The 18,694-nt window shown below is 41.7% G+C and overlaps 1 protein-coding gene across 5 annotated transcripts in view; it reads right to left on the bottom strand.

Annotated features, from left to right (window-relative positions):
- SLC35F3 (solute carrier family 35 member F3) overlaps positions 1-18,694 on the bottom strand; it is a 166,921-nt gene that overhangs the window by 41,225 nt on the left and 107,002 nt on the right. For all 5 annotated transcript variants that reach the window (XM_053972673.1, XM_053972674.1, XM_053972678.1 and 2 more), the window contains one exon: positions 4,340-4,664. In XM_053972673.1, coding sequence (XP_053828648.1) covers positions 4,340-4,664 — 325 coding nt within the window. The remainder of the gene's footprint in view (positions 1-4,339; positions 4,665-18,694) is intronic.

Genomic DNA, 18,694 nt, shown 5'->3' with positions numbered 1-18,694 from the left:
GGTGCAGTGCATTGCACTTCATATGAATCAGGATCAAACTAATGCTCAACTCCTTGTACTACTGGGGGTGATGGCGAGTGTCTCATCTTTTGCATCATAGCAGAAATACCTGTGAAACACATTTAGAAACTGGCCCACATTCTCCCGGACCTCAAGTGAAGCTATGGCACTGAAACTTTGTGGCCCCTGAAGAACCAAATCTCAATTCTGAGCCCAATGGTATGTAGATCAAAAGTGACTTTTGTGAAGTCAATACACTGGTATGTCAGAGTAAGTGAAATCTACTACACTCGTCCTCTACTGTTGTTGCACCAGTATTTTGATTCAAAGACACAACAATAGTTCAGTGTTACCTGTAACCTTTTCTGTATTTTCAAAGAAAAATCTTCAAATTCTGGAAGACTAGTGGCAGACAATTTGGGGGCAAGATACGAGACAAAACTCTGAATCAGTGAAAAAGAACATTCTAAAACATGTTCAAATATGGTTGCAGATCAGTGCAGGGACTGCACTGTGGTGATCTTTTCATTCACCCAACACATCAGGTGCATTCAAAGTTTCAGAAGAGATTTAGTTCTAGCTTCTGGTGTTTTCTTTAGTCCTAAATCTTTATGAAATAAACAATCAAGATCTAAATTATAAATAAATAAATAATCCTGCAAATCATTCTTTTAAGTCCTTTCCTTTCCTTCTCAAAAAAGTCATTAGATAAGACTATACCATAAAATAAACAAGCATTCTGAGGTGTTTTTCTAAAATGTGAACAAACCCCTCTATCATTCCTCCCAGCTGGAACACAGAGGGTGAATCTTTATAAAAGGTGTGTTTTCTGCCTAGAGATGCACAAAGCTAAGCAATATCTTGCAGAGATTTTAATTTAATCTTTCATGTAGCCAGGGAGTTTTAAGCCCTAGTGTTTTTAATTTATGTTACCTCATAAATTAGTAATGTAGGTATGATGGAGGATAGCTCATCAGATTAAATGCGTCATTTTATAAAGCAGTTTGGAAGCAAAAAGTATGAAGTACTCTTAAATGATGCATTAGGTGCACAAATCATTACATCTGTTATTTCTGGACTGGACAATGGTTCAAATGAATAACAATTTAGTTACAGTAATTTTATTTTAAGCTAGTGAGCACTTGCACAAGAAGTAGGAGAGTGATGCTGGCATGCTCTTCCATGGCCTTCCAGAGCTCTCTGTATCACTTCCATGCACACAAGTCCTGTGCCATGACATCCTTGGTGGCAACCATGGGAGAAGTCTACACTTGAGCAGTCTACACTTGGGCACAACCCTGGCAGCATTTGATGGAGCTGCTCAGGGAGTATAGACCAGTTGGAAGTGAATGCATGAGTTGTGGTTTGCTATGAAGAATGACTCTCCCCATGGTAGCTACTTCAGCTAAAACAGCAAGTTCCTTACCATGCAATATGGTTCAATCGTAAGTCCTTGATACTTTACAATGTGGCCTAATAGTCAAAATCTGATAAAGAAACTGAATAAATCTGCTCTAACATTCAATGTGTCCCAACAAAATTTTGGTGGCAAATTTACTACTATTATACATGCTATAAAAAGGGAAAAAACCATCTGATTTTCTGTCATAAACCAGCTAAAAACTGATTTATGTCCATGACAGGTATGTTCTTCTTGTGAGACTACAAAACATAAAAATTCATGTATTTACAGCATAGCATACATACTGGTATAATACAACATGAATTAAAAAACTGTAATAAATCATATAATCTGTGCAGAAGGGACTATACATCTATTCACTGTTGCTGCATTTTATGATCCCCCTTTTGTGTATTTTTCCTGGGGTTGCTGTTTTTACATACCCTCTAACTGTATAGGGAGGTACCCAAAGCACATGTGCTGGCTCCAGTGCCCTCAGGAAGGACTGGTATGAAAGCACTGCCTGTGCCAGGGGGAGGGGAGGCTGAGCAGCAGAGAGGTGGATGGGCAGGTGCCGTAGGGGACCTTTGCTACCAAAAAACATTAGGTACCCGTGGATTTTAGCAGTCTGTGTAGGCAAGCTGTGAGAACCCCTTCCTTTTCTACTTTACTGCTAAGGTGACTTAGACATCATATTTCCACCTTTTCCCACTATTGCCTTTTAACTTATCTTGTTCCAAATTCCTGACAGAGAGCTCAGATAAGATGTAAAATATAGATGGAAGTGAAGGGTAAAAGAAGTAGAAAGTGATTATGCCAGTTTCTTTACAGTTCTAGGTCAGAATTGTCTTCTTTTAACTACCCAGAAGTCTGTGAAATGTCTCCCTAACACGTCCAACCATGCCTGGACTGCAAGCTTTCCTAAGGATGGTGATGCCTCATATGCAGCTGCAAAGTCCCTGTGTATCTCCTTCTCTATATATTTGCACACATATATAACATGGAAAAAAAGGAGTAATTAGGAGGGGAGGCTGGACTGGAATGCTTGGGTTTACTGACGTATACGCATGAGACATCTCAGCTGTAATGGAGCAAGTAGATGAACAGTAAATAACTTCACAGTAACTCTTGGTGCAGCACCACCAAAAAGCCTCAGCAGAGATAGGGGACATGCTGAGGCAGACACTATGTAAACACATGGTAAGGGGAGCCCTCCCTCCTCCCTGAGGGACTGGCTCCTCCAAAAGAATAGGGAGTACAAGGAAATCAGAGGTCTGCAGTGACTTGCTCCAAACCACAAAACAAATCTGCAGCAAAGCTGGGAGCCACAGCTGCATCTCCAAAGGCACACATCTTCCCTTACACCCAGAAAAACCTCTCTAAGTTAACCCTATTCAGTCTGCTTGTGTCAGACACACAAACGTGCACTCTTTATGAAGCCTGGGCAAGCCTACTGCTAATGATGTCCCCCTGCATCCCAAACAGGCCGCAGGGCTTGCACCTGCTCTTCAATTGAGCCCTCATTTAATTAATGAAAGACATGAAACTACCAACTGTATCAATTTACTGCAGCAATGAGTACAGTGCTCTGGGTTTTTAACCCCAGGGATCTAGCAAACCACAACCACTCACCCCAGAATTAAGCAGTATTTAAAACATTATCTGAGAGCAGCTGGGAAGAAAAATACTTAAAACCAAAGAAACGAAAAGGTATTTGCTTTTAGGCTAGCATTTGTTGCTAGTTTTAGATTAAGCTGTACCTTTCTGTAACCTCCATACTCCTCTTATCTCTGTATTTGCCGTGAACAAATACAACCTGAAGACTGAAGCTCAGGAAACATAGCGCTTATGAAAATGCCTTTAGAACTTCTGGATCCTGCTCTAGAACCTGCAGTGAATGGCCATATCCATTATCTGCAGCCCCCACATTATTTAAAAGATGAAGAAACTGCAATGACTTCTTAGCCCTAATCATCTGAGGTAGAGCATTTCCTGAGTAACCTGGTTTATTAGATTTTTCTTGCAGTAAGTTTCCACCTTGCTGCTGCGCAGCTGGGAGCTGAGAAATGTGTACTTCTTACTATTTACTTTTCTGAGCTACTTCATTAAAAGTCTACGAGCCCCACTGTGTAACAGAAGGGGAAAAGGTTGTTCACATCCTTCCATGTATCAGGGAAGCTCTCTGACATGGGACATCTTGATGGCTGAGTCATCCCATCTGTCCCAGACACCTTTCAGGCCAAAACGAGCAGATCAGAGCTGAAGGAGTGCTCAGTGAGAGGCAGTCCTTCAAGCAGCCAGAGCATCCTCAGCCTCTCACAGAGGACGGGCACTCAGGGCTTTCCATGAGAGACTCAGGCTTTGCGGGTTTGGTTTGCTATGAAGAAAAGGTGTGCTGAAGACAAAGTGCTGCCTTTGGTTATGACTGCGTTTCCTCCGGAAATAAACATAACAGCTCAAGTTTAACTGAGATCAGAGCTTGGCCTTTGATGTCAAGGGCGTTGTGCCAGGAAAATACTGCAGTACTTTTTACTCAGCTATTCAAGGCTCTGCTCTAGTCCTGAGCTTGGAAAAGAAAAGCTTACTTAGCTTACTCAGAGACTGACACAGAAGTCAGCCATGGGTAGGGGAAAGAGATATAATAAAAAAAAAGTTTGCAAAAAACTCTGGATAAGTAATTGTAGAAAATGCAGACTTTCATAGCATGACTTGCATTTGTTGGAAATAAATCTGGATTTCTTACTGCTGAAGTGAAATTATATTAGGAATAATAATAGCACCTAACATAGGACACACAACGAACTCAGACCATCCTTTAACAAAACTGGAGAGGAAAGCAAACACAAGTTTGATGTAACTGACTGATTTGAACAAAATGTCTATGAAATATAGAGCAGCAAGCAAGAGCCACGGGATTAAAAACAAAAGCTCCCATACCTGTATCTTTGCTTTGGAGACTGCTTTTCAGCTGACTTAAAAACATGTCCAAGATAATACAAAGGAAAGAATAAAAAGTTCCAGTTTGTTGCAAACCATGTTAGAGTGAAGGGTGCATCGAATTTCTTAAAGGTCAGTTTTGCTAGCTGGGTTGAACCCGACCAAGAGGAGCAGACACCCAGGACCACGGCCACACCCCAGAAAATCTTCTTGAGTTGCGTCGTGGAACATTTCCAGCAGCAGCGGTTCACCCTTCCACTGCCTTCCGCCCCAGCTTGCATGTGTGCTTCGGCTGGGGCTGGAGACTCCCGGGAGCGCTCATCCCCTAGGAGAAGAAAACACATGGCTTACTAAGGAAATCCATCCTGCATTTTAGTTTTCAAATCTTAGGCTTGTCTGAAGTCACGTGGAGCTTTACGAGCAAAGGAACTCAGCGGATCTTGCCGCAAAATGTCCTTTGTTTTTAGATCATTGCAAAGCCTCTGGTTGAACTGAGGCATAATTCGAATGCAAATAACAATTATTGCCTCTAGATTTAGAAGCCCTTGGGTAAAATGGAAGTGAAAATTACACGTTGCTTTGATGTACATAGAAAGACTTAACACACCACTTAAACTCGTGCTGTTAGGATGTGTAAATGAATGAAAAATGTGGTATTGAGTTTGATAAAGCAGCAAAGGGAATTATAACAGCACTTGAAATTGTTATTGTCTCGGAAAATGCAGAAAATGGCCAGTTTATGGTGTTTCTTAGAAGAAGGGCAACATACCTAATCTTGAAGTTAAGCAAAATCACTGCAACATAAATAGCATGATTAATACTGAATTGGATCACCAGGCATTTCAGTGATCCCTGGAAAAACAGGTCTACTGTGGCTGTAGCCCGATAGCAAAAACTAGACCAAACCACATGCTGCCCTGAAGTCCATCTCTGACCAGGCAAGCCTAACTTTTTTTAGTTTAAGTCCTGCACAAAGACGGGACTGCAGCTTTGCTCCATTATAACTAAGCCTAGCATGCTGCTGAAAATTTTTCACCTCAAAAGCTTGCCCTTTCAACCCTCAAACATGACTTGTTATAGCCCTGTTATCCTACAGCTGTCAGTCGATAATGTATCCTGCTTGTGAATGAATGAGCAAGGAAAGGTTAGCTGGTTGAGTTCTCAGAAACATCAAAACATGCTGGCAGACCTCAGCAGCAGGCCACTGCCTTCAGGGCTTTCTACCTGCTTTTCTTAAATTCACCCCATTCAGCATCTGCTGAAATTGACAGTCACCCACTCACAACACTCAGCAGTGATTTCTCTAACAGCCTGACTGCAGTTTAGTTGGTCCATTCACCTAAAGCAGGAAGTAACACATTGTAGTTCACACTGAAATCCACGACTTCAAAACTGTCCAGAATTTACTGCACGCATTGAAAGGTGAAAACATATAAGTAAAGCCAGGACAATGAGAGACTGTATTATTTCCAAACATTTATAAATATTCAAGGCAGACTAAGAGAGGTCCATATTAATAAAAAAAAAAAAAAAATTAAAAAAACAATCCTTCCTTATCCTGCTGTGGATTCATATGTGGAATGGAAAATCTCTTATTTCAAGCTAACTCAATGTTGTATTTATATGACCTAACACATTATGAAAGAAAATGTTTCTTTCTATGCAAGTAACAATTTAGTTATTTCCCTACAGATAAGAAATGCATGCTCTGAGCTAGAAGTACCATCAAGTTGCCTGGTAAAGCTGTATTTTATAATAAGAAAGATTGTGGCCTCTGTTTGATGGCCTGATATCTAACAAGAATGTACAGGAGCAAAGATATAAACATCTAGCCTTTTTGTGTGTCTTCCAGAGATCCGATCTCTCCACTTATTTCAGTTTTCAATAGAAGGTTGTGTGGGCAGCCTCCCACATAACAAGTGTTGAACACACCAACAGAAGCATTTGCTTTCAGCAATAGACAATACTGCATGTTTAACTTCTAAAATGAACTTGCACCTGAAAAGTTAACTTTCTAGGGATGTTCATTCTTTTAATGCATTTACAAACTGGAGGGACTAAAAACTTATCCCAGGCACAATGGATTTCATGACAATAGGGGTAAAAATCACTGTCTGATGTTTAACAGTTACAAGCTGAGATTTGTAATATCTGTCAGTATCTGTAGTATCTGTCAGTGAAACTTTATTGTGTCCTCATCATTGCTTGTGCTGCTGGAGAGTTAGATGTCAAATGGGCACAGACTCTTCCAGTGGATGCACCACTGACCTGAAGGATACCTGTGACATAATCTGCCCCCCCAAAAAAAGATTTTTTGTGGAGAGGGTGGACCCTACAGATGACATACACTCATGTGGTCTCATCCTCTCATTTACTGGAGGGCACTTGCCTGCCAGCTCGCAAACACAAAATCCAGAGGTGTAGTTTGCCTTGTCTTGTCCTTGTGTCTCTACTGGGGACATTTTCCACACCCAAACCACAGGTGCACAGATGAGGTGACACTAAACCCACACATGGCTGAAAAGCTTCTCTCTCTCTCTAACACTGCACGAGAGTCAGCTGGCAACAGAATGCACATGAATTTAAAGATGGCAAAATGTCTTTTTAGAAACGATGAGGCAGGACAATGAAGAATTTTAGTTCTGCAGACTTTTAATGGTTTTCTTCCATTGCTTCCTGCAGCAAACTGCTCTGTATGCTACTGTATCCCCTATAAGAACAGATTAAGATACTGAGGTAGAGTAAAAATGCCTATCTTTCTTTTACTAATTTTGGTTTTTCATTGTCCCTATTGCTCATGCATTTTCCTTTTTCATAAATCCCAAATGGAGGCATTCCTCCTCCCTCCCTTTCAGTCCAACCTCTGTCCCATGGCATTCAGAAACAAAGGAAAGAAATCATCTCCAAAGCTACTGCCAATCCCATTAGCCTCAGAAAAAAGCTGTCCTTCTGTTTCTCCTATTATGGCTAAGACCGCATCTCAGGTGACTGTGGATAACTGTAGCAAGGGCCATCTATACCCAAGCTATTTACTCCACAGACCCAGCTAAAAGCCATGAAGAAAAAGAGGCATGGTAAAGCACTACACCTTTAAACCATTAAAAGTAACACCTTTAAATAGGCTGCCCAGGCCTCTTCTAAAGTCTGTACAAGAGTCTTAAGACTCCTATGCACAGCTAGACAGCTAAAGGGCTTACTGTAGGACCACACTGTACCTAAATGTGTGTATTAAATATATGATACTGATAAAAACCAAGGGTGGCATTCATCTTCTTAGTTTGAGACATCTGCTGTGCTGACTTGTGTATCTGAGACAGTGATTTACACTTTCTGCATAGCTAGTAGACAGAAAATAGACATTTCCACAGCACGATTTATCTCCTCCTAAAGTGGATGATTAAAATGAGCCAGATGAATCACTCCCTCTGAGTGCTTGTTTCTCTCCACCAGCTCTAAACAGTCTGGAGCGACAAGCTGGAAGTAGGTGTCTCTGGTGTGGGTGTCTGAAGCTGGGTGAGATGAGTCCTACCTCTCCACCACTGCTGTCAGGAACAGAGGGTAAAGCTACCACAGACAGCACTGGTGGACTCAGAGCTGTGCAGTGCCACATGAACATATTTAGCTGTCATCAATGACCTGCTTTAGCTGCTGTCAGCTAGTCAGCAAATCAGGGAAGGAAGCATTACACAAGTGCTGGATGCCCTTGTGAGTGAGAAAGTGACCCTTAAAGACTAAGGTCCTATCTACTAGGGATCAAAACATGTACCTAATGATAATGCACAACTCTTCCAAGTTCCCCAGGCTAGGAATGTGCTTCAAAGTAAGCATATTGAGAATATGCTTACTTTGAAGCACAAAGGCTTCTGGAAAAAAGTTCTGATAAAAACAACCCTCACAGGTCTCTCTGACAATTATAAATGAGACATCCAAAGGTATTTCCATTTTGCCAGCCTGTCAAATGTTTTGTAACTGCTTGAGCATTGCATAGAACAAGTTTGTAAAGCTTGCAAAAATATACACTTATCATAAAGAGGGGAGAAAGAGCTGAGGGAAGTCCTGTGAGACAGTGCCTGATCCTCAGTGTGGTTAGAGCTCTAGAAATCTGTGACATGCAGAGAGATCAGGGCCAGATAATACCAAGGCATATTCTCACAGTCTTGAATGCTGTGCGACTTCTTCACCCAGCATTTACTACATGGAGAGATCAGAGGGAGACAATTAGTTCCAACATACCTGAGAACACACACAATGGCTTCTGATGGTGCTCTTCTGGATACCCAGTATTATTTGCCTCAGTAGTAGATTCACAAACACCTCAAATTTTGTAAAAACTGCCTACCACAGTTTTTACCCTGTTCCTACCACATTAACCATGCATTATTTGGGTGTTCAAGATTTTTGAACTAAGCTGTTAAAAACCAGCTGAGGCATCATCCTGTGAAAAGAAGATGAAATACCAAATTCATTAAGTGATTTACATGTCTAATTACCACTGTAGCTGTCTAAACCTGAAATGTTGACATTTGTACAGATCTCCTGCCCAGGCATTTTCTTTGCAGTCAGTCAGGTTAAAGAGTGCTCAGGGACTCACTTGTTGCCTGGCAGATCACCCAGCACATAGTGCAGCTTTCTTCTGCTACTGTCAGTGATGGCTTCTCCTTCCACACGTCATCCTGGTGTCTGGTTTTGAGAAACTGTTAATATTTCATTTTGGAAGCCAGTAATCTCCATGTATCAACCTTCCTGCACAGTTGTAATGAGAGCATGCATAGACCAACTTATGCATCAAGGGGCATTCCCTCATTTTCCAAATTAGCTCTAGCTTTGCCAAAGCTGCTTGTAGCAGCTGTAACCTCCTCACAATCCCACTAGAACTCATCAGATGCCAAAGAATCTGTTCCTGGGCATGCCAAAGGACCATGACTCCTAACACCCATATGCCTCTCTTATACCCAGACTCTGACAGGATTCAAAGAAACATTTGAGAGTTCCCATCTCTCATTTTAGGGGTCATCTCCAAGAAATATTTCCATTCTGTATTTGAAGTAGTCACTGGAACAAGGCTAAGGTCTCACTTTTTCTCCTCTGGCAAATTACCTCCTGAATTTATGCTTTCCTAATAAGTAAGGATGTTTTCCATTCTGAGCCAACAAGTGTTGCTGCTATCTGGGTTCCCTTGGCCTTGGAGGGCCTGTGGACACTCTCTTTGGCAGATGGATTTCCAGCTCCTAGCAGAGGGGTGGAAGGCTGCTCTATGCGCTGAGCTACTGAAGAGGGGCACACACTCCACCTCCACCTCCACCTTTCCTTTTTTGAAGGAAAGGCTTCAGCCACTTATCTGCCAACTCAGCTTTGAAATAGAGTGGTAAGTGCTAAAGAGAGTGAGCAATAGTTAGGATGGACATCTTAAACAGCATAAAGGACAGCATTATGTACTGGGCAAACTGGATGATTCATCCTGCAGCCTCACCAGTGTTCTCTGACAGTGGTCAACAGGTAAAGGAGATACAGCTATCCTTTCCAGGTTTTGAAGAGGATCTTGAAAAAATTCAAAGAGCCTTACAGAAAATAGGCAGACAGGGAAAGTGCTGGAATGGATAAAAGGCTCAGTACAGGATAGGAAACCAATGAGGAATATACACAGCAACAGGGGAAGCGGCCAAAGCTCTGCAGAGATTTGTGGTGGGAACTGCACTCTTCGCCATTAACCACAGTTACCTCACATGGGACTGAGCCACAAGGTGACGAAGTTTCCTAATGATGTGAAGCTAGGCAGGTCAGCAAGGCCAGTGGCCAGCTGCAGGGGATGAGAGACAATGTGACTGGGTCATACATCAGCAGATGGAGAAGCGTGCTGATAAAGAGGTGCAGTAAACAAACCCATATGCTGCACGCTGGGTGATGGGCTCTGGCCACCAGGGATTATGAGCTCTTCACAGGATGCTCCATAGAAAAGGGCAACTCAGTGTTCAAGAGAAGCGAAAAAAACAAAATAACTGCCAAAAATTCTAGGAACAAAGCAGAAAAAAATATTTTTCTACATCTGGGCAAGATGCAGCTCTCAGCACTCCCACACTGTGAGAGATGAATGGCTAGAAAATACCTGTTCCTGTTCAATTCCACCAAGCTGGAGGCAGGACCCCATGGACTTTTGGTCAGGCCCATATGGGAGCTGCATGGAATTTTTGAGGAAGCTGCTCCTGGATTTCTACAGGAAAGCTGTGAGTCCCTGTGGGTGGCTGGTGTATGGGACTGTAACACAGCACTGGAATGATTTTGGGTTTGCTCACAGTTCCCCAGTTTTCCAACCACAGTCGGGGCTGAAGATCTAAAAGATCAGTAGTCTTTTATTGAATATCAATTAATGTATCACAATGGAAAATGACAAAACCCCACAAAACCTTATTAAATTAGTTTTTAAATCAGAATAGTTGGTCAACACAGCATTGCACGAATGGATTTTCAGATGCTATTTGAGAAAAGTTTAAAGTGCTTTCTTTAAATACTTTGCTCTTACAGTATGAGATAAAAATAATTTTACTTAATTTGATAATGAAATATAATTACTAAATTAAGAATAAATTAGTACTTTAAATAGTTTTAAATAAAATTATTTTAAAGAACAAACCTAGGATATTAACTTATCAGGTCAGAAGGTTTGAATTTGCTTGAGACTGCAGAATAAGGGATGTAGGTATATGAAAATAGGGAAAATTGCATGAAAAAAAACTCAAACCAAGAAAAAAAGCATTCTGAGTTCAGACCCTCTTCTGCTATTGAAATTCTTAGTATAAATTAACTAATTATTAAAGTGTTACAATAATCTGTGGAGGCTATTTGAACGTGTCTGATCATCTCATTTTAATTTCATCAGGGTAAAATATAGGACTTTTGGTCCATTGACAATCAAGGTGATTTTCATCTGTGGAAATCTGTCCCATATTACTGATATCACCAGATCATCCATATAGCTTGATTTGTATCAAATAGGCCTAAATTTCTTGTAGCAGGTACTCTCATATCCTGAAGTATAATTCACAGATATAGTGGGTTTTATCACTGATGGTTAATATATATTAATTCCTGCTTTATCCTGTGCTGAATATTATATCTGAACTTACTAAGAGCTGGAATTAAATAATCTCCACATATTTTTGAAGATATGCCAAATTCTCCTCCCTAGCATACATATGCCCTTCTGCCTCTGTCAAACGTGCCAGCAAGGCTTTCTGCAAAATATATATTTTAATTCCTGTCAGTGCTATATAAAGAGAACTGAAAAGCTATCAACTTCATACTGCAGCAATTTGGACTTTAATCCATTTAATTCATCTTCAGAGGCAACTGCCTTGAAATTCCATTAGAAGTGCTGCATTCGAATGGGCCTGATTATGATATTCTACTTTGAATTTTATGAGATGAGGAGTTCCCCTAAATACTGTCCTTCTTATTATTAATCAGAAGTCCACAGTGAAAATGGAAGCTACTGGATGCTTTTACAGTAGCAGCACTGAGGGACTGGAAAGTAAACACATGCAAGGAGTAACCCTGATTATAAGTTACATGTTCTTGATATTATTCTGCCTTCCATTCTTGAATAAAAATTGGATTGAATCTTACAGTGAGTTATCTGGCGAGGTCACTGGGAGTTTCACCACTTACTTTGAGGAGTTATAGAAGCAGAACTGCTATTAGAACAAAAATCAGATATGAGCAAAACTGTATTCTGGGCAAATTTTGATCAGTCTGTTCAAATTTCAGACTGAACAAAGGGTTGGGAGATGGTAAAAAAACCAGTCTGGATTCTCTGCAGGAAGCTACTGTAATAATTATCCAGGCATTTGAGTGCTACATGTCTTTCTTGAGTAACAGTTTATCTCCAAGGAAATTTAATTACTTATATACTAATATAAAGAGCACATTTATATCAGTGCATATATACAGGGAGATAAGTGAATTCATGCTAACTGTGGAGGCTCTGCTGACTGCACTTTATCAAAAACAAGACAACATTCTTTCATTCTTAAGGAGCTTTCAAAAACTCAGAGCTGCCTGGCTTTCAAGTAGGCACAGTTTTTGCAGAAGACTCTGCTGTAGCCCATTGGTTTCTTCCATAGTGAATTACAACTCCACCTGATTTTTCTCCTAGAAGCTAACAGCTTAACCTGCTATTGAACCCCAAACACAATGCTTTTCTTAGGTCCTAAGTTCAGATCAAGATAGTTGGAGCATCTGTTCTCTGTCAAGCAGTAACTAGATACTAGTGGGGACTTGACATGGACTTGAGCGTGCTCACAGTGGTTAGAGTAATGCACATATACCCACAGAAGTCCCCACATGATTTACTCAATGATCTCCTGGAAAGAAGAAGAGATGCCTCCTCACCTCTCAGCAGCAAACTCATTAAAAGCTGAGTCTCATTTAAAAAAAATACAGGTTTGGCTAGGCCCATGTGGGCACTGAGGTAGTCAGTGTAACTCCATACAAAAATACATTGCATGCAAAAATTCTAGTTTCTATTTTCTCTCTGATACTTGCCTCATCCTCTTTGCAGTGAGAAAGGCTTTTGCAACCCACCATTCCACTTGTTTCAGTCAGCTACAGAAGACAGACTCGTGCCTTTTTCAGTCACAAATAAAATACTACCCTTACTGATAGCTGTGCTAGGGAATTTGAGGTGATTGTGGAAAAGGCATTTCAAGCTCTTACCTCCTCACTTCTGTACTTTTCACGACTGAATGACAAGGCTTACAGGGTTCACACTTGTTTGTGTTTTTTCAGTTGAGGAAGCTTGGGGTCAGAAGTAGTGAGATTGAACAAAATGTATACATAATACTTCCAGAAGAGCCAACATGCAACTTTTGTATAACCTAAGGGTGCTTGATCTTATGTCAAAATTCATGCCTTGAGTTGGGCACACAAAATTTCCAGGCTGGGTCCCCCTGGATTATGTCCAGATAGAGAAGATCTATGTGTTTGGAAGCAGGCAGCTAACATGGGAAATTGGGTACCTGATTTCTCCAACAGATGGTGAGCAGCTCTGCCTAGAGGCAAGCCAGCTCTGCACTGCTGAAAACACCTTGTTTCCTGTTGCCTTTGATCTTATGCCGCAGTGGCTGTCAGCAAAGCTCAGAGAAGACTACAAAGTGAACCTACTCCTTCATTGGCCAAATTCCTGCTTCTGCAGGATGCTCTCCAGGTCTGCAGTGGCATCTCACGGTTTATAATTAACAAAGATTAACTAGGCTGTGGACTAAAGCACGGCAGTGGTGCTCCAGCCAAGCAGAGAGAGCTGCTTACTATATAAGTGAATGTCCTGTACTAAGTATAATGTGCTAGGAAAGCAAAAACATAAATAATCCTATATATGAGTCTTGTTGCTGGGAAATTGCTGGGGAATACATGTTGAGCTAACTTAGACTTTTATGCTGAACCAGGAGTCTTTTTGGAACTCTGGCTCTTACACTGAGCTACAAATCCTACTGTTTATGATTGTCAGCCATCAGGAAAGAAGGACAAGATTTCTTTTACAAGATTTATAGAATTGAACTACAGGAGACAGTGAATAATGCATTCTGGTGACTTAATGATTTGTTTTTTACCGCTTCTTGTTCCAACTTCTTATGGGAGAAACCTATAATTAAATAGGTGGATTAGTAATCTGCTTATTTTTTGAAAGCAAATGCCTAAATTGATTCAAGATGACTACAAAATGCACCTTACTTCATTTAGGGATAAGTGGGTGAAATGTAATGGTCTGTGATCTACGGAAGGACTGAGAAGATGATCCAATGGATGCTGTCATTCTTAAGTTCCATAATTGTAAGTGAAATTACTTTTCGTCCATTGTGTGTACATACTGTCTCATTTCAGCCACTAAAGTAAGGAAGATTAGATAAATCTTTAATAACTTCTCTTTCTGCTTTGTGATGCATTAAAACCCCTGCTCTGGCATTAGTTTAGTAACAACAAAATGGTCTTATTTTATTTTTGTATCATTTGAGGATGGGACACAGTGCAGAAGTAATGAGTCATCTCCAAACCTGTAACTCATGGGTTTGCACAGGTGAGATAGTAGACAAAATAACCAGGGGGACATGATCAAAGATAACCTAGAGGGACTCCTCAGTGAGTAAGGTAGCACAACTACGAGCAGCTTATTTTGAGGCTGCTTAAAGCCTAAGAAAGCATGGTGCCATTTGGGAAGTGAGCCAGGTGTTATGCAACAAGAAACTCCTCACGCCTTTGGAACAAGATCTTGGCTATCTGCTCAAACATGCTGTTGTGCTAACTGAAAATACTGCAAGGAATACAAAAATTGGGCAAAAGCTGCCTTGGACCAAAGCCAGAGTGCAATTACTGTCCATGTATACTTAACACTCCATACCCACAGAAGACGGTACTGCTTTTCTGTTAGCTGAGTAAGTGACATTATCCTGCAGTAATGGGGTGCATTCTGGTGGGTCCAAATGAGAAGCAGACACACACCAAACCTAAACTCCCATTCATGTGAATTTGTCACCATCACCTTCACCAGTTCTAGTCAGGAGAAGGAGAAACTGCTACCATAGCTAAGGAGCTAAGAACCAGGTGGGTTAAGGTACCCTGACTGCTCACACTGAACACGGTCCTCTGTGCAGAGAAGCAGCCTGAACAAAAGTGAACACTTTCAAAGTTAAGTTCTCCATGCAGAAGCCAACATAAATTCCTTGCCTGCTTCAGTGGGGAAGCACACCCAAACCCACAGCCCTGGCTGAGCCACCAAAATATCAGCCTCTCTTGCTCACCAGCTGCTTCTGTTTTCTAGGATGCATGAGCACTGCATAGGTCTGTCATGTATGGCTTTCATGGGAAAAAGACCAGTGGCCACCAAATCATGCTTCTACAGTTGTGAAGTCCTGGGTAAGATGTTCATACAGCCTGCCCTAGTGCTCAGTTGTACAAGCATTGCCTGACTACCAAAATCTTTGGATGCCACCAGCATAATGCTGCTAACAGTTACACAGTACTTATTCAGAAATATATTTATGCAGCATTTGAGCTTATTTCCCAAAAAGGAAGTTCTGGTCACTGATTTCAATAAATTTTCAATAAACTAAGGCTTCTCTGACCCCTGTTTCATCCATTCATGGTCCTCTCATGGCCATAAAGATATGTGTGGGAAGTCTGGAGGTCCATTCCTATCTGCTGTAGGTCTTTTCTTGCCTGCTCTGTCAAAAGACGTGCTGCTTGCTTGTAGGCAAGTTGCTTCATTCTGCAGTTTCTCAGCTGCTCCATCTGCAAAATGAGGATAATAAGAATCTCCTCTCTTAAAGACTGCTACTCATAGAAGTTTTTGCTGTGCTTGGGATCTTTGGTTTGTGCTTGCTAAAGAAGTGAAAAAGATTTATTATTAAAGTGATTGCAGTGTTGATACACTTGTGATGAATTCCCTGCAGGCATGCAAATATACTAAAGGCCAAATTTATTTCTCATTCATACTTATACAAGTTCCCTGCAATTCCAGCAATGCAGACAGGGTTACTCCAGCTGAACATGTGGTTCATCTGGTTCCATGCCAACTCAGTTTATGTGCAATAACTGATAGCAATAACTGATGTGCAATAACTGATAGAGGTGTCCTTTTTATAAGAAACTTGGAATATCACCAGTCACTCATTCCTGACAGAACAGTGCAGAGGAAATGTGCTACAGGGGAGGCTGCAATAGCATTTCCTTGGTGCTGAAAGCCTGGGAATAAACAGCTCCTAGTAGGGGCTAATTAAGTGGAGGATGTGTTTTCTTTGGTGTGGTGATTGTTCTGCAGTTATTTGTCAAAGCTGATGTTGCCTGTCTCTGGAAGATCTTAAGATGCAGAGCAAGAATGGAGATATTTACCTTCCCAGGGAAGAGAAGTCAGTCCTCAAAGCACACTGTGCTTTCATGTACAAATAGGATGAAACCAGTCAATTGGCTGGTCTGAGAGGAATGGCCACTGCAGTGTGGACAGAAATTGGTGAGAAAAACAACAGAAGGAAGAACAAGCACAAATCAGGCAACAAGCACACATTTCTCAAAATATGAAGGGTGTACAATGGTACCAGGCATAGAAAACACATGGTATGGTTACTGCCTGCCTGAGCAATGCATGTAGACACAGTTGTCTTTAAAAGTGCTAGTACAGCAGGTTTCGAGCATACTGATGATTCAATCTCCGAAGTAATTCGAAATGGCAGTCACGCTTCTGAATGCACAAAGTCCTTATCTTCCTTTTAAAGTAAAGAAGTCACTGCACCGGCAGGAAAATACAAGGAATGCTGGAGGGCTTTACAGCAATGCATATCAATGAAAGGCTCCTCTTGGCTAACCATCCTAGAATGAAACATATGTGGTTCTGCCAAAAGATCCTTGAAATGCTTTGATGGTGGTTGAGAGGGGAGTAAATAATCATAACTATGAAGCAGATTAAAGTTTTTGCTCTCTTGCTCTTAGCATTGTCTATGCCTTTGCAATGGACATGGACTACCAGAGGAAGGCAAATCTTTGCCAGAGGTACAGCAGCTAGGTCAAGGGAAGTCAGCAGTCCACAGTGTGCCAGCTGTCTCACTTTATTTTTGCCTATAACTACATATTTTTTTTATATGGCTTTAACACCAGCTGGCAAAATTAGTTAATGTTAGTCTGAAAGGAAATGTTGTCAATTGGTTTGGAAAAGGAAGCTCTTAAATTAAGCCAGTCTATTTCATTAAAGAGAAGGAAAGAGACTCCAGTCCCTATCACACACCATCAAGGCAATTTAGATTTTTGCCACTGATGATAAAGGAAAAAGGAACCTGAAGTAAAGAAGGAAAAGTCCAACTAGGTCAACAAAGTCCCTGGTGGGCAGCAATAGAGTATCTGAGAGCTGGTATGCAGAGCAGACATGGAAATGCTTGAAAGGATTCAATTTTATTCACTTAGTGAAAGATTGCTCTGCTTCTGTTTCTATGTAAGGTAGGTAATAAACTGTATTTGAACTGGTAAAAGAGGAATGCCATGACCCACATTTCAAAGCTGGAACATGGTAGTTATTATTATTTATGATTCATAAAGCTTGTGCAGTGCACCAAAAGAAAGGGAGGCGAGCCCCTAGCCCAGAGGAGCCTCCAAGGCAAACCTTGAGAGAAACACTCTACTGTGCATGGGGTCAACTCCAAGGGCTTTTTAAAATTCTAATTATAGTGTAATGAAGATCAGGCCTGCTTTTTCCATCAGAAAACTGGGATCCCTTTTCCTATCTCTGCAGTAGGTGGATTTTATGTTATGGGAATGCAACAGCTGAATGTTCTGTGAACTGAAATAAGAACTTTCAGGTACCCCTTACTTTCCACTCGTACTTGCTGCTTTTAGTTCCTTTTCTTCTCTTGTACATTCCTGCATTTTCTCACTTTCTGCTCCACAGAGCTTTTGCATTTTTTCTTTCCCTTTATTAATTTCTCAGTCTTTCAGTATTAGTTTTTTCTTTTTCATTGGCTTTCTCTGGTGTCTCACATTCACATGTTATGTCTTACCATTCATTTTTTTAGCTGTTCTTTCTGTTTGCCTCACTCTGCTCATCCTTTTTCAGCCTCTCCTCCTTCCATTCCCCCTGGCCAATCTTTTTCTTTCACCAACACCATTTTCTCAACCAACTACATAGCCCAGTGGTATCCTCCAAACCAGCAGCTTTCCCTTTGCTCTTCCTTCAGGAACAGAGCTCTGTATCCATCCTTCAGACAGGCTCCTCTTCCTGACCTGCACCCTGCCTTCACATCATCCCTCCATCTCTAGGACATGGCTTGCAGGTTTCTACCCAAGAAAACAGCTCCTCACCCTCAGATTTCTCCAGGGAACCCATCTGAGCACATCACTGTCCTTTTCAAGGTCCCCGGCCATGGTCCCAGTGGTCCTTAAAGGTCTGCCAGCCCCCATTGCTCTTTGGCTCTTATGTCCCTCCTGGCCATAAGACTCCAACTCCACGGCTACCATGCAGCTGGATTGGCAAATAGAGGTGAGAACAAATGGATGGAACACAGGGCTGCGCTCCTCACATTGGAAGAACAAATCTGATGAGCATCTTCCTTCCCTCCTGCCAAGGGTCCTGCATGGCAGATACTTGCCCACGGGTTTGGGGATTGCTCCCGCGCCCCGAGGGGAGGTCCGGAAACGTGCTCTGCCTCTGGAGTATGGGCGAGGAAAGACCCGGAGCTGAGCAAGGCGGTGGACAGGGGAAGGCGCCAGCGATGCCCGGCGGCGGGGGAGCTGCGCGCCCCGTGGGTTCCCACCGCCCGCGCACGAGTCGCGCAGTCCCCCGCCGCTGGCCATCGTCCCAGCACCGCACTCGGTCGCCACGGAGCA

Source organism: Vidua macroura, chromosome 3 (assembly GCF_024509145.1).
Source record: "Vidua macroura isolate BioBank_ID:100142 chromosome 3, ASM2450914v1, whole genome shotgun sequence".
Classification (NCBI taxonomy): Eukaryota; Metazoa; Chordata; class Aves; order Passeriformes; family Viduidae; genus Vidua; species Vidua macroura.
This window is presented reverse-complemented; position numbering and strand designations above follow the sequence as displayed.